The sequence below is a fragment of the Fistularia commersonii genome, chromosome 21 (assembly GCF_037954325.1).
Source record: "Fistularia commersonii isolate RoL2024-O1a breed Wild chromosome 21, RoL_Fcom_v1.0, whole genome shotgun sequence".
NCBI lineage: Eukaryota > Metazoa > Chordata > Actinopteri > Syngnathiformes > Fistulariidae > Fistularia > Fistularia commersonii.
The window spans coordinates 1868438-1883587 of NC_141304.1; the positions used below are offsets into that span (position 1 = coordinate 1868438).

The 15150-nt window shown below is 45.2% G+C and overlaps 2 protein-coding genes across 3 annotated transcripts; both read right to left on the reverse strand.

Moving 5' to 3' along the window:
* Positions 1 to 466: 466 nt before the first annotated feature.
* On the reverse strand, positions 467 to 4503 carry cdkn1a (cyclin dependent kinase inhibitor 1A). 2 transcript variants are annotated; one of them, XM_086168425.1, is made up of 3 exons: positions 2812 to 2929; positions 2166 to 2628; positions 467 to 2020 (listed from the first exon to the last, which is right to left on the reverse strand). In XM_086168425.1, the coding sequence occupies exons 1-3, from the start codon at positions 2812 to 2814 to the stop codon at positions 1965 to 1967; spliced, it is 522 nt and encodes a 173-aa protein (XP_086024551.1). In that variant the 5' UTR covers positions 2815 to 2929; the 3' UTR covers positions 467 to 1964. The 2 variants fall into 2 exon arrangements, with proteins under 2 accessions (XP_086024551.1, XP_086024552.1); XM_086168426.1 differs by lacking the exon at positions 2812 to 2929 and adding an exon at positions 4405 to 4503 and having other exon boundaries at positions 468 to 2020.
* Positions 4504 to 9571: 5068 nt separating this feature from the next.
* On the reverse strand, positions 9572 to 14224 carry srsf3b (serine and arginine rich splicing factor 3b). The gene is made up of 6 exons (XM_086168168.1): positions 14073 to 14224; positions 12975 to 13185; positions 12755 to 12895; positions 10804 to 10842; positions 10336 to 10422; positions 9572 to 10213 (listed from the first exon to the last, which is right to left on the reverse strand). Exons 2-6 carry the CDS (start codon positions 13175 to 13177, stop codon positions 10186 to 10188), a joined length of 498 nt encoding a protein of 165 aa, XP_086024294.1. The 5' UTR covers positions 13178 to 13185; positions 14073 to 14224; the 3' UTR covers positions 9572 to 10185.
* Between the last annotated feature and the right edge of the window lie 926 nt (positions 14225 to 15150).

A 15150-nucleotide genomic window follows, 5' to 3' on the forward strand; every position in this document is an offset into this window, starting at 1 on the left:
AATTCCTCTTCCTTCAGCAGCAGGGAATCTTCAAATCTTTGCACTTAAGACCTTAAAACACTTTATAGCCTTGACTTGGACACATTATAGTTTTATTTGTATTTCTTATTCTCCCCCCTTTTTGTTTTTACTGTTTCGACAATTTCCTGCTATTATTTATTATTGTTATGTTTTACTCGAAACTGTGGCACGACAATTTCCTTCAGAATAAATTAAGTTGTTCTTATACTTACACACATGGCTATTCTTGACATCCAACCAAAACCCTGCACAAAGGCCTAAACTACAGGTTTGAACTACAGGTGTGATTCAATTTGGAAATCACCTGAACGTCATTTAATTTGGAAATCACCTGAACGTCACCCTCTGATTCACACGGACTTGCTGTTTTTCGAGCGTGGGAGGAGAACAAGCTTGAGGAGAGCATGTGGAGAACCCAGGCAATCAATAGACAAGTAATAATTCAACATTTGTATACATTTTATTGTAATTTAAACAAAAACTAAATTAAACACCAAGAATCATATACAATAAATAGATTTTTTCCATTCATAGCATTAAACAAAGAACAGTATATAAGACCTGTGCACGAGTATCTACGAGCAGAAGTGCATTGAACATTGGGGTAATGCAGTAGCATTGAAGAAAATAAAAAAAAGAAAAGAATAAAGATGGTTAAAAAAGCTTTTTTTGTGTGAGGATTTGCATTTCCTTGACCTTGTCCGACATCGATTCAATCACCCATAGCAGCAGGATTGCCAAGACATAAATTAATGTGATGAGTTTTTTTTTCTTATATATATTTACATAATATATGAGGCAGAAAAGAGAGACGCTGTCGGTCTGAGTTAGTCGCAGTAAGAACAGGAAAGCTTAAAAAATAAACAACTTTGCTTTAGCTTAATACTTTGCTTTTTTTAGTACGGAGAACATCGTCTTCTGATTATCTCCTCAAAAGTCAAAATGAATGGCGTCCAGACATTTGTCAGGGGAGGAGAGGAGGGGGTTCCAGGGAACAATGTGCAAAGCCTTAGCGGCTTTTTTTTTTTCCTTAGGATTATTGCTACATTACAGCGCTGTTTTAAAACAAATAAACCTCTGATTTAATAAATCATAGTGTGTATTTTTGAAAGGGATCGGGTGCAGCTCACGTCAGAGCCTGTGGAGGGCGTCGGAGAGCCACCGTGAAACCGGTCAACTAAAGAGATAAGCGAGCTTATCTTTGAAGGGCTGGTAAGAAAAAGCCCCGCCGGCACCTCGGCCTTTAAAATTTAAGTAAAGCGACAGCGTGTTCGAGATGTCAGGGATTTTCAAGCCTCTTTTCCTGTGAGTACATCGTGAGTAGGAAGCAGTATGTGAGATACATATCGAGACAGGAAGCGCTTGAAGAGAAATAAAAAAAAAACACACATGGTAAAACGTTACGTTGACCCTCAGCCCTGATGAACCGTGTTTACAGATAGATTATTGTAGTTACAACAAAAAGTGGATTTAGACACGAGAAACCGAAGGGCCTCATCCGTCCTCGGTCCGAAACGAAATTCCCTGGCGAGGCGGAGTGAACCTGACGATAGAGACGACTCTTTCAAGTTTTTAGTACTGCATTCGTCTGTCGGCTGTGTGCTCTGCAGGGTTTCCATGGAGCCCACTGTGGAATGTGTGCACAAGGACATGTCGATCGCCTGTTCGGCATCCCCTCGATCTAAATCCCCCCGTTTGAGATTAACTTTAAAAATTCTCCGCACGACCGCCCCCTTTGCGACGGCTGAGAAACCTCCCCCGAGGCCCGCGGAGCGAAAGCAGTACCCGAAAAATGGTGAAGTAGTGATGTCGGACGTGCAGCTGAGGTCCTTTCTGTTGTCAGATCAAGATTTCCTTGTGCAGAGTCTGTCGATTCCTGAGTGCAGAACGGTTTCCTTCGGTTCTGTTGGAATATTGGCACTTTTTTGTAAAACGCTACAGAGTCACTCGCCAGATTTAAGCGGCATTCCGACCACTCTTCTTTTCGCCTGGTAGAAATCTGTTGGGGGAAAAAAAAAAGCGGGGTGAGTCGGCAGATCGGCACCGGGTCACGACGCAGCTCTTTAAATCCCAGTATTTATTGTATTGTAAGTCGCTTTGGATAAAAGCGTCTCCCAAATGTAATGTAATGTAATGTAATTTACCTGTGATATTGGTCTGCTTCCGCTTGATCCCCCCGTTTTCCCGTTTCACCGGCGTCTTCTCCATGTTTGCGAAGCAGCATTTCTCCGTCGGGTGTTCGGGGATGTTCTCCTTCTCGCTCTTCGGCGGCCCCACCCTTCTTCCCTTGGGTTGGACGGACGGCTCTCGCGCTTTCTGAGTTTCCGGCCGTCGGACGCCGACCGCACAGGACCGGTAGGGCAGCGGCACCTTGGCGGCGGGGACGCCCTCCCACTCGAAGTCGTCGCTCTCCAGGGGCTTGTCCGAAGCGAAGTCGAAGCTCCAGCGCCGCGAGGCCTCCTCCAGGTCTTTCCGTAAAGCGGCCTGGCACTCCGTCTGCAGCTGCTCTCGGTCGACGGGGCCGAAGAGGTTTCGCCGCGCCGACCCGCTCCTCGGCCAGCTCCTCGGCCAGCTCGGGATACGATGAGGATTAGCCATTGTTCTACACTGAAAATACAAAATCGACACAAATGCATATTAAGAGACAATCGCAGCTGGAGATCTGTCATTTTAAAACTACAAGCGGTAACTTTAGTCTCCTCTCTTACACGGCTGTTGTCTGATAAAAACATTACCGCCTGGTGTAATTCTTTCCCTGCCTCGGGTTTTTTGGGCAAAAATCCATCTTACCATCACTCCAAACACAAGTCCAAGTTGACTAGGAGAATGTCTGAGGGCATCTCAGACTGTTGTTGCCTCTGCGCTGCTTAAGAGGCAGGGAGAAAGCACTGACTCACCCTGACACTGGTACATGCCTGGACACAATCCTGAGCAGGCATGTAAGGACAAGTTCCCACTACATGTAGACAGACTCGTCACGAGGCGGCGCTACAGAGCCGTCGAAAGCGCTGCGAGCCGGCGTGAACCGTGAGACGTCCAGGAATCTTTGCTCCTACAGATCAGGCCGTCTTAAAGGATTTAGCTCTGGAGATTTGATGTGTTTTTACTATCTTTACTATCGGGTCATCGGAAAGTGGGAGTCGGGGGGCAATAAGACGACAGGATCCAGCCAGTAAAAGCCGCGGGACTGAATAAACGGGTGTCTCTGGAGGATAATCAGTCATTACGGTCGTCCAGGAAGGGCTGGACAATTTTAGGCACAATGAGAGCGACTGTTCCAGTCCGGTCTAATTATTCAGCTGAAACACCAGGGGGGACATGGCAGGTCACTGCTATTCAAGTACTACTGATAGAAGAAGCACTAATGGAGACGGATGGTGCCGACTGCACGGACATACTTCATATATTGGTGAAAGTGTTCCTGCGGCTACTGGGCTGATAGCACAACAATGTCCTTCGGGATAGATAAAGTTGTTCTTATTCTTAACTACTACTACAAGTATTCTTCATATGTGCAACAGTTCCATCGACTTCTGTGCAATAAAGGTTTTACTGTACAACAACCCCTACTTGTACACAAAATGACAACATGGAATCATATACATGTACTTGTAAATACAAATGTATACACGCTACATTTATTTTTTTTTACACCTTTAACTTTATTTTTATTATTCGTTACTTTACTCTTTTGATTTTAGTTCTGTTTTGATTCTTTCCCACTTGATTCTGTATCAGAAGCTGCTTTCAACAAAAAGCATTTTCCCCCTTGAGAATCAATAAAGCATTCTAATATAGCACATGTTTGTACCGTTTCTATATTGTTTACCTCCCAATTTAAATATTTTATGAGCACTGTTTGCTTATTCTTAGTCGAGATGATAAATTACTCAAGGGCTCATCGCAAACATCCCACCCGAGACAAATAAATATTAGAGAGAAGTTCTTGGGTGGGGACACGCAGTCTGCCAAAGAGTTCACGTCATGTGGATTTATTCCAGGAACTGTTGCTCATTCAACCTCAAGCGCGGGGCGTCCATGTCTGGAGCGGAAGTGACGTTAGCCGGTGGGCGGAGCCAGGAGGAGCGATTCAAGAGTGTGGCGGGACGGCTCGCGCTGACCCGGCCCCGTTACTACGCCGCTACACGTGAGGCTCAGTCTCGTGTACGTGTCAGCGGAACCCCCACGGACACGGGATTTAGGAATAAAAAACGAATGAAACAACACCTCACAGACACCCTACAAATTACCGTCACGAATTAGGGTCGGGGTGAACCCCTCCCGGTTTAGATGGAATATAAACTCAGCCAGGTAGCCGATTAAGCTAGCGAAAAAAAGTCCGAAGTTATGTCGGGGGGTTAAAAAGAGCGGCGGTTTACTTACAGTTCGAGTTTCTTGGGTCCGAGTTGAATTAAGAAAAGGGAGGAATAACCCAACAGCTGATGATTCGGTAACTTGACTCTCCGTGAAGCAACACTCAACTACCCGTCAAAGTCTACTGTTGGTTCTCACGGGCTGAGGTCTTATAAACTCCGGTGGGCAGGTCTCCCCTGCTCTCGTGCAGGGGGCGGGGCCAGACGGCACGTTGAATTAGCCCGGTAAACACATGAGCACACGTGACGCTTGGCCCTGGAGGAAATTCCAGCGCGAGCCCCCCCCCAACTCCCAGTGCGCATGTCAGAAAAAAAAGGGGCGGGGCTTCCTCCTTTTGTTTTGTTTTTTTCACTTTTTTTGGACTAGAAAGTAGAGCAACCGTTTGTCCAGAAGTTGCAGATTAACGGACCTTTACTTTAAAAATAGACTTTGAAAAGACTTAGAAGAAGCGCCAGCTCACATCTAAAAATTCGTTTTAAGTCTGGGGTTTTGCAAAGACTGGATCTTGCATGGAAAGACTTTGTAGAAAACAACCTGGACTGAACATGCAAGACAAGAGAAAATGCAAACTCCACCGAGAAAGGTCCCTTTATTTGAATCGAACTACAGCCCTTTGTCGAAGGCCGAAGCATTAACCTCTTCCCTACCCTAAACTAGATTCTTCCCACAAATTTTTCCACCGTGGAGTGTTTTCACTGGGTATCTCCAGAGCCTCCGCTATTACGGTCCATCTTGTTTTATTCGCTCGGTGGTGAAACGTCTGAGAGTAAACGTCGTCCTTTCTCTGGACGGTCCACACCAATCTGAACGTCCTTCGCAGTTCCTCTCAAACCATACCGCCAACAAATGGTGCCAATACCAGTCATCCCAAAACTAGAAGTTTCCTCTCAGTCCCAGGCTATTTCTTGTTCTCTGCTTATGCCTCCTCAGACCCACAATGGCCCATGTGTCCTGGAGGTTATCGGCTCCGATGGGGGTCGCTATGACCCCCCGACAGATGCTTTACGGCGGTCGTGTTTGTTTGATCCATATATTTAGTTAGCCAAGACTAGCTAAGTTAAGTCTATGCAGCCAAGACCAGATAAGTCTATGCAGCTAAGACCAGCTAAGTTTGCAGCTTTCTTGTTCCTGTTCTTCAACCCACAGTAGCCCAATTTCCACTAGTACCCTGTAGGTCATCACTACCAATGACGGTTGTTGTTAACCAGGTCCATGACCGATCAGATATGATATGGTTAAGGTTGACTCGCATGTTTGGTTTTGGCAAAAGTTTTACGCCGGATGCCCTTCCTGACACAACCCTCTGCATTTATCCGGACCAGCTAAGTCTATGCAGCTTAGACGAGCTAAGTACGCAGTTAAGACCAACTAAGTCTATGCAACTAAGACCAGCTAAGTTTGCAACTAAGACAAGCTAAGTCTATGCACCTAAGAGCAGCTAAGTTTTCAGCTAAGACCAGCTAAGTCTATGCACCCAAGACAAACTAAGTTCGCAGCTGAGACCAGCTAAGTCTATGCACCCAAGACAAGCTAAGTTCGCAGTTAAGACCAGCTAAGTCTATGCAGCTAAGAGGAGCTAACTTTGCAGCTAAGACAAGCTAAGTCTATGTAGCTAAGACCAGCTAATTTTCAGCTAAGACCAGCTAAGTCTATGACGCTAAGAGCAGCCAAGTCTATGCAGATAAGATCGACTAAGTCTATGGTCTTAGCTGCAAACCAATAAAGTTGCTGATAATCCAAATAATAATCTCACCATGAAAACAGCAGGAGTAGACGTGGTCATCCATCCACGAGCTCCAGAGGCTCAGATGAAACATTTGCCTTCTGCAGTTCTGCTGGAACGGGAGAGATGCAAGAAAGAGGGATAAAGAGGTTACTGGTTTATTCGGGGGGGGGGGGGGGGTGATGTCACAATGGGGGGTCTGAGAGTCAAATTCTGGACACTGTGATGTCACATAGCTTAGCAACGCTAAGGCATCACTTGGAATGGGAGGAGTTGGAAAGATCTGGAAGCAAGGAAGGAATGTGAAGGCTGGTGGTGGTGGGTGGGCGTCGCCCTGCCCCACTAACTACCCCACGGGTGAGGGGCAGGAGGGCGGGGGGGGGGGTTTCCGGGGGATGTTTCTCCCGGAGGGGCCCTTGCATTGTGAGAAGGGAATGTGACTTGTCACCGGAGGAGGCCCAGGCCAGGGTCTGCACGCATGGAGGCCACTTGAAGGTGGCGGAGAAAAGGGATGGAATTCCTCACTTTTTAGATCGTTTCTCCATCCCGACGGTTTCGCCGAACAACCGTGACGTCGGGAATTTCTTTTTAATGAGCTCGGGTAGTCCCTTTACACTTTGACCGGTATAAAACGGCATTCTTTATATCCGACGCGGCCGAGGTGGAGGAAGTAGTTCAGGTCTTGTCATCCCGGGTGTTCCCGATATGGCAATCTGGGCGAGATTATCATACACTTCCAAAAGAAATGGAATTGCATAATTTTTATAATTTTCTTCAATATAATAAATAATAATAATAGTAATAATAATAATAATAATATAATAAATAAGGTGCTTATGTCCTCTATTGTAAGTCGCTTTGGATAAAAGCGTCTGCCAAATGTAATGTAATGTAATAAATAACATGTCATCCCATTTACACATGCCTTTACTTGTCTGATATTTGGATTTATTGAAAAAAATTCCAAATGTTGAGCAAATAACACAAAAATAATCTGAAATACTGTATAAATACCCTCACCATGAAAAAAAAATCCTTTAGATAAGTGAATAAATAATAATAATAATAATAATATATTATAAATACAGCAAGGCATCACAGCAATAAATTTGCTTGGTATAATTTATAGTAATATTAATTTGGCATTGCTTTTCCTTTTTAAGACTTAATAGAAATAACTTATTTTGATATAAATATAATTGAATTTTTTCACAATTTTGTGGCGCCCTTTGTAGGAGCTCGTAGTATTTACCTTAAAGGTTAACCTCGGCTTATGACCTCCAATCATGAACAAATCAGCTTTTGACAAAATTTTGAGCACACAATAAAAACAACGGGGTTTTGTGCATTCTGGCGTTTGAGCGTAGCAGCAATCGTGCAGGGAACTCCGTGTTCATCATTGTGTTCTCCTGTTATAACGCCTTTTTGTGCTTTAGCGTAGCGTTAGCCTTCATTACCGCTCTAAAAAAAGTGCTAATGATGGGGGTTTTTAAGTCAACGTGAAGAAAATTGAGTGGTGTTGATGTTACAGATCTCACTGAGCGCTAGGACACGGCTAAGTCATCCATCTGCACCGTCCTGAATGATAAAGATGCGCTAAAGATGGCTGCTTTGGCTAAGGGGGCGGCTACGCTAACGAAACAAAGGTTTCAACTCTTAGAAGAAGTGCAAAAGTTATTGTTAGTTTGGATTGATGAAACACGGATTAACGGAGAAAGTGTTAGCGAGGGTCCCTTATCCAAGAAGGCTTTACGTAGGAAACGGCAAGTACAAGTGCTGGCAGGAGGTGAAAGAACGGCAGAAACGCAGCAATAATTAAGGTTATCTTGAATTCCTTTCTGCATTTTTACCACAAATAAGCCCATAAAAGTTTGAAAAGAGTGCGGGATGTTTTTGGATGCTGGAGAACGAATCAATGGGGTTGACATCGATTTCAATGGGAAACATTGATCCGGTTCGCGAACGGAGTCAAAGAATGAATGCTTTTTTTTAAGAACAAATACCAGGAAAAGGCTGCAAATAAAATTTTGGGGCGCAGGTGGAAGGAAATTGGCTCAACTTTGATTTTCAGCACATCAGATAGTGAAACAATGCCTTCCGTTGACCCGCAGACGACTTGGACTCTTCCCCGCATAGCTGATTTGTCGCTACGCTTTCAAAAAATGGTGTGTGAATGCAGTTAAACTGCTACATTTCTACAGCTGAGTGGGCACTTTATTATCGGGCAGCTGAGGGGTCCTGGTCCTGCGGAGGCCTGGGTAAAGTTCTCCAGACACACACACTCTTTTAGTTAACCATTTATTTTTGCGCCACAAGGTCGCCAAGCGCCCTTTGCGACGTCGCCGACCCCTCCATGTAATGTACGTCTGTCTCAGCAAAGATTGAGCGAAGTGGTTACAATAGATGAACAGCAACCATGAGGTGAAAATATGAAAAGGTATATTTTATAATGTTCCTAAAAGTATTTGTGGTGAGGGTACCACTCCCGCCCCTCTAAAGGTGTTTCCTGCCAGAAACCACCAGACCACCGCAAGACTTCCTACCAGGTTTGCTTGTGATTTGAGTACCACGGTGAGTACTGTGAGTACTCGAGTACTTCATTTGGTACACGAGTGCAGCACCTCCTTGTAGTATCTATAGATAGAAAGGTACTAGATACTCTGGTCCGGGGAGTCACAGGACATGTACGCCTTCCCATATGTTGCAAAACGGTGGGTGGAAACCCGCGTGGGTTCCCGCGAGTGTGTGAGCCGTCTCCATGGAAACGGGTGAGTCATCGCGTCTGTCACGTCACGTTATTTTCTCTTCTCCTCCTTATTTGGAGGAACTCCTTTGGAAAAAAAAAAGCGCGCGCAGATTTGAGAAGTCCGCGGGAGACGCACGTGGACCGGCTGCATGTGCGGGGCTGTGCGGGGCGGGACGCGGGTGGCCGCTGCGTGGAAGGCGGCAAAAGGACGTTTTCTTTAGGAGTTTTTATGTAACCGTAAAAGAAAATAAAAGGTCATAACAGAGCTGGATAGAAAAGAGAGGAGAAAACTGAATGAATGACTTAGCGCGTGATTTTGGGCTGAAAAATACCACGAATATTAAAAGCACGGATGTGGAGCTTCTTGTTTCGGATCGTTTGACAATCTTTTTATTTATCTTTTTAAAATACTCCACACAAAAGCGCCATTATCGGGGCGTCTGATCGCGTATCTCTCCCGGGGAAAGGCTTTAACTCCACGTTTGCCTGATTACATAACAGCCACGGGAGAAGACAGAAACCCCCGTGAGATCCACCTGCCCTGCAGATCCGTGGGTGCAGGGCGGGACCGAGATCTCCGGGAATCAATGACTGTTGAATCCTTGCAGAAGTTTCAAACCCCGGCCCGCAAGGAGCGCTTAGCCGCTGCAACAGCGCCCTCTAGCGGCTCAAACTGGTAGCGCAGTTTGGGAAACAAAAGAACCAAGTTTTTTTTTTAAACAACCAGTTTTTAATCGAGAGACAATTCCACATCGTATCAAAGAAAAGAAAGAGCAGTCAAAAATGACTCGTGTCGGTACACTTTCAGTGACTTTAAATGTTTCTCTTTGATTATCAGTATACCTTTGTTACAAACAGCCAACACACACAGATGGAAACCTTCAGTATGAAGAAAGTTGAAAACCAGTTGGCTGGACAGAATTAAAAAGAAGGAAGTTTCATTATACCATTATAATACTTCCCGCTTTAGGAAAAAAAAAAAGAAAAACAGGTTTATGAAAGGAAAACGAGGTACTACCACTATGTGTCAAGCTACAGTACATTCATAAAGGAAAAGGCGAGGAGTCTAACTGGTGAGTTGGAATGCTGGGCGGTGCAACTTCTTCAGCGCGTGCGAAGGTTTGCATCCGAACACACACCCTCGACGTGGATGAAAACGACGTCAGGAGAGAACGTGGAGACTAAAAATGCTCAACTGATTAAAAAAAAAACAAAAAAAACGATACAAAAAAGGGACCTTGTGGTCACATGGATGTCCATCATGTCAAAAGTGAGAATCCAGGACAACCTTTTTTTTTTCCTTTCTTCAATTCCCGACATTCTACTTTCTGTCATTGGACCTGGAGCGACTGTGGAGGAAAACGAGACATTTATTAAAAAAAAAAAAACAGCTGAAGTGCACAGCAAAATGATAGAGGACTGCTGGAAAGCAGCTGGGAAAACAATCCCAAAAGCACAAAGATATCAATACCTCCTTGATCGAGAGAAGGATCTCGAAGCTTTGTGGTTCCTGTCCCTGGAGAGGGACCGCTCCCTCCTCCTGTCTCTAGAGAAAGACCTGCAGAGAAAGACAATGGTCCGTGAAATAAACATGAGGTCTTTCCGGAGGCTGCGGTGGACCGCCGGGTTCAGGAGATCGGTCAGAAACGAGTTCCCCCTTCTGCGCCCGAGAGAAGCAGCTGCGCCAAGAGGTTGGAACGTGCTCCGGCAGCTGTTTCTCAGATGTCACAGTCTGGTATGTTAAGCTGAATAAACTAGCAGCCCCGCGGCAAAGGAAGGACTGTTTATGCTGTTCGGAGCAGGACGTGAAATGAGCCCCTTATTGAGCAGACTTTGTGTCTCCCGGTTGGAACTTTGGTCACTGTTTCACAAAAAAACAACTCCTTCTACAGAAACTTTGGAGATATTATTTGCAATGCGGGGGAAACGCAGGACGTACCTGCTTCTGCTGCGGCTGAAGCTCCTCCTGCGAGGGGATCTGCGCAGGGAAAACACAGAGATGTTAAGAACCTGGACGGGCACGTGAACCACCCTTAGAGGTTCACACTAAACCTTTTAGTATGTGGGCTCCACTTCAACAAAGCCTTCTGCTTATCTCAGCACCCAAAATGGAAAGTAAAAGAGATATCTCTTTCCCCCCCCACAGAAAATATAGGACCTGACAACGGAGTCTGCACATTAAGATGGAAGGATCTTCAGACTGACCTCTCACACGCGCCTCTACGTTTCGGACCGACTCGTGACGAGATAATAAAACCTCGACGAATTGGAAACGTACTAAAATGGTGGTGCGGGTCGTCGCGGTAAGACTGGACGTACAAATCCAGTACGTGTACGCCCGAAAGCACCTTATCCTTAAGGGTTATCTCGATGTCAATGTGAGCTGACTAGCAGCATTCGTCCCAAATCGGCAAATTGGACACGGCGCCGTGGAGGGTCTCTACTGGGTGAACCGCGTGTGGTCCACTGCGCCCAACGCGTGGAAATGGAAGTTAAAAACCAGAGTGGTCTGAGGGATACCCAGGCTAAAATCTGCTTAAAGCAACCCAAACACCACAGAAAAAAAAAGGAGAAATAAGATTTAGTACGGGACGGGGAGGATTTCTCATTTATCTGAGTTGTAAATTAGGCTCGGATAACCATGTCATATCTACGGCTACAATATCTGGACACGTCAAGCTCCGGACAACTGACGGTGGACCACTCCCCCAAAGGAATTACACTAATGCGTGGACAAAATGACAAAGCTACGGGTTAAATAATAATTAAAAAAAGAACAACCTTTGTAAACCAGCTGTCTCTTCAACGTCAAAACTGTATTCTGCAGTGTACTGAATGAAGCAGGAAAACTTACTAGTATTTTTGGTTTTCAACAAGCTAGATATGACGAAAGGGAGGCAGACTGTCGGCTGGGTAGGTAGAATTGGCTGAATAGGACTGGCCAGATGCTGCAAGGTGATAAGGTGGCAGGCAGATGGGGGCTGGCTGTGGCTTTTTTCCTGCTTTAAATGGTTAGCCGAAGGCTGCTGCTGGTAGGTTGTAGACATTTGGGAACGTAATACGCCGATTGGTCAGGAATGTGAGGTGGCCCGCTGCCGTTTGGATTAAGGTTGAAGGAGGAGGAGGTTGAGAACGGCATGATGAGGAACCAATGGGCTGGTGCAACCTGACGACTGGCCATGCCTGGGTCATGTGACAACACCAGCCAAGCTGATTGGGGCACGACGGTCAGCAGTCACATGATGCTGAAAGAGGACTAGTTGATTGACTCAGAGGGTGGTGAGAAGAGGCATGGTGGTGGCTCTGCAACGGGTTTCATTCTTATTAATATAGATGAAAAATAAAAAGCATCCTCAAACAAAAGGAAAAATGCATCACATTTGGTACTTTCATCCCCCTACAAGCTAACAATTCTCTCTTTGACAAGGAAAATACAAATTTTCTTTCCCATGCATTTAATTCCAATTCAAAGCTTATGATTTGAGAGATATTTTGGAGGAGAGGCAATACATTTAGATTTGGAGGCAACCCTTGTATACCTGAGGCCAGATTTTCAAAATCACAGTCCAATTAGAACGGGTTCTCCGAGTAAGTGCACATATTTAGATCCAATTCCCAAGTCATTTTTCCATATTCGTTTTTAGAATACTCCTCTGTTTGGCTTCTATTACAGAAATGACAGATAATGTAAATGAAGATGATATTACAGTCCTTACACATAGCAACAGTCAATGTATAATCAGCTCAAAAAAGGATTTCAAGCAACTGTCAGGAAATATACTGCGGGTCCAAAATGAAAACTGTACGAACAGTATTTGAGATAGAGAAGTCAAATGTTGGTCTCAACTGGTCACTGTAAAACAATAAAAAGAAACGGGCATATTGGTTACCTTCGCCTGGGCGGTGAGCTGCGTCGCCTGTAATCGTCTCTATCTCGGGGACGCCTGCTCCACGATGGGGGGGCGCCACGAGTGCGGCTGCGTTTCTCACCGTTGGACAACTCGACTCGCACCCGGCAACCGCACAATGACCTGAGAAGCAGAGGGCCAAACGTCAGATACGTCCGCTTACTGACGGCCGCACTTTACCGTACGTTTTGCCCCATCCTACCTTCCATCGAGCTCGCGGACAGCGTCATTTGCATCTCTGGGATCCTCAAATTCTACGAAGGCAAAGCCGGGGGGGTTCCGAGCCACCCAAACGCTGCGAAGAGGGCCGTAGTAGCCAAATGCCCTCTCCAACTCTGTCTTGTTTCCATTGTTGCCCAGATTCCCGACATAGACCTTGCAGTCCAGAGGACAGTCACGATGCATGACTGGATCTGAAAGTGGAGAAAAACGTTATTTCAATGCATGTAAAGAATTAGAGATTGAGATTTCATCTTACAACGAAGAAACACATTTAAGAAAAGTGATTTGCACAGATTGCTGTAATTAGTCAAATCTTGATATTACGTTTAGTTTTACGTTAGGTCGTTGTACAAAAGAATAGCGCGGTTTTCAATCGCTGCAGTCCGAGCAAGGTGTATAAATGCCTCTCTAACCTTTGGTTGTCAGATTTAAATGTTAAGAGTTCACTAACAGAGCCTGTTAATTAAAGTACAAAAATATTTGCCACGCCGTGTGGGGCCAGATTAGCATGCTGCTAACTGTTGTTCGACGAACGTTACTCTTCGACATGCACCGATGATTCCCACCAAAGATATTGAAATGATAAATTTCCCGCATGTTCAACACGTGTACCGCTAAAAATAACCTGTGATAGAGATAAACTTTCTACGATAACATTTCAATCATGACGCTTTTAGGGCTCCTCCTGCAAAGGTACATTCATTTGGCCTTCTCATCTTTCAGGCCTTTAAAATACTGCTAACGTTAGCCTTCCGGAGGTGTGACCGTTCATTAAAATAAGAAATCATTCTAAAAAAAACACAACGTTCCCAAAACGCATCTTTACGGAATGTATAGCATTTAAAACACACCGCGTTTACCTTTTCAATGCTGTAGTTTGTGAATTCGTCGAAGTTAGTGCTAGCTTGCAGCTACTTCGGTTGGTAACAGCTAAAATGGCTGTCGCTCATCCAGAGGCCGAATGCGAACCAGACAATAGACCGCGCCGCGACGGTGATCCCGACCATTTGCTCGACCGCCGATTCCACGGAGAGCGTCAACCACGTAAAGGAGCGCTTTAATTCGGGAAAAACCTTACCGTGTGTGGGTAATTTCACTGCGTAAGTTATAAGCGATCCGTCCGATGATTTCCTCTCTAACCGTCGATGGAAAATGGCGTGTAAGATGATACGCGTTGACGGGGGTTGTTCACTAGAGGAGGCGGGGCGCGGCTCCGCCCAACTGCTCCGTACCAATTACTGTTTTTTCTCTCAACCAAAATATTATAGTGAACGTTAAAGCACCTTTCAAATAGAGATCGTTTAACAACTTTAATCTGCAAAATAAACACCGTTGGGAAATATACACTTTATGCTCCAAGTTGCTAGCAGGCTATTCGCTGCGCTTCCGGTCATGTGACACTGATGGACGAGTTCATTCTCCTGCTCGGGGGAGGTGTCGATCAAAACCATGAAGGAACTTACCCTAAAGGGCTCGAAAGTGACACGTCCGGTTTTATTCCACATTTATTTAATGATAAAGTTACTCTATCAATATAATCAATACTCAAATGAGTAGCGCGTGAGTATCGATATATCGATTCCACGGAATCGATACCCCCATCCATCTCGACCAGCCGCCGCCCCCGACCGCTTCTGCTCTCAGCGACTAGCTAAATGTCTTCCGAATCAATCACAAATACTTTATTGATCCCGGGGGAATTGCGTGATCCCAGACACTCCACCGAGAAATAAATAGCAAAAAATGCTTTTTTTCCTCCATTCATAAATCTCCTGTTTGATCATCCCGTCTGACCATTCCCACCTGAGCATCCTTCTACCCAGATCTTAACTATTTTCTCCCCATATGTCTGACTCCAAAACATCCAACGTGTGCTGATGGACTCATTCCTGATGCTCTCCATCCTCCTCACTCCCAAGGAGAACCTAAAACATCTTTATCTCTGCCTTCTGTCTTCTCCTCAGCGTCTCTATACGTCACACTTGTGGACGCTGATTTTTATAAAGTTCGTTCAGGTGACCACATTAAAACCCTGCCTCTTACCTAGTTACAGCTGAGACATGTGTTGAAAATTGGTTGTTGCAACTATTTTGGGCTTGTCTCAGACTCAGTGGGAATATCTTATCACAGGACAGACACGGATCGTCAGTCAACAT

Excerpts from the sequence above, each read along its gene's own strand:
- cdkn1a (XM_086168425.1), bottom strand. Across the intron at positions 2,021-2,165 it reads GAAGCAGACCAATATCACAG|ATTTCTACCAGGCGAAAAGA; the intron begins GTAAATTACATT and ends TTCCCCCAACAG.
- srsf3b (XM_086168168.1), bottom strand. The coding sequence starts at position 13,177 with ATGCATCGTGACTGTCCTCTGGACTGCAAGGTCTATGTCGGGAATCTG. Across the intron at positions 12,896-12,974 it reads GTCCGCGAGCTCGATGGAAG|GTCATTGTGCGGTTGCCGGG; the intron begins GTAGGATGGGGC and ends TCTGCTTCTCAG. Across the intron at positions 10,214-10,335 it reads TCCTTCTCTCGATCAAGGAG|TCGCTCCAGGTCCAATGACA; the intron begins GTATTGATATCT and ends TTTCCTCCACAG.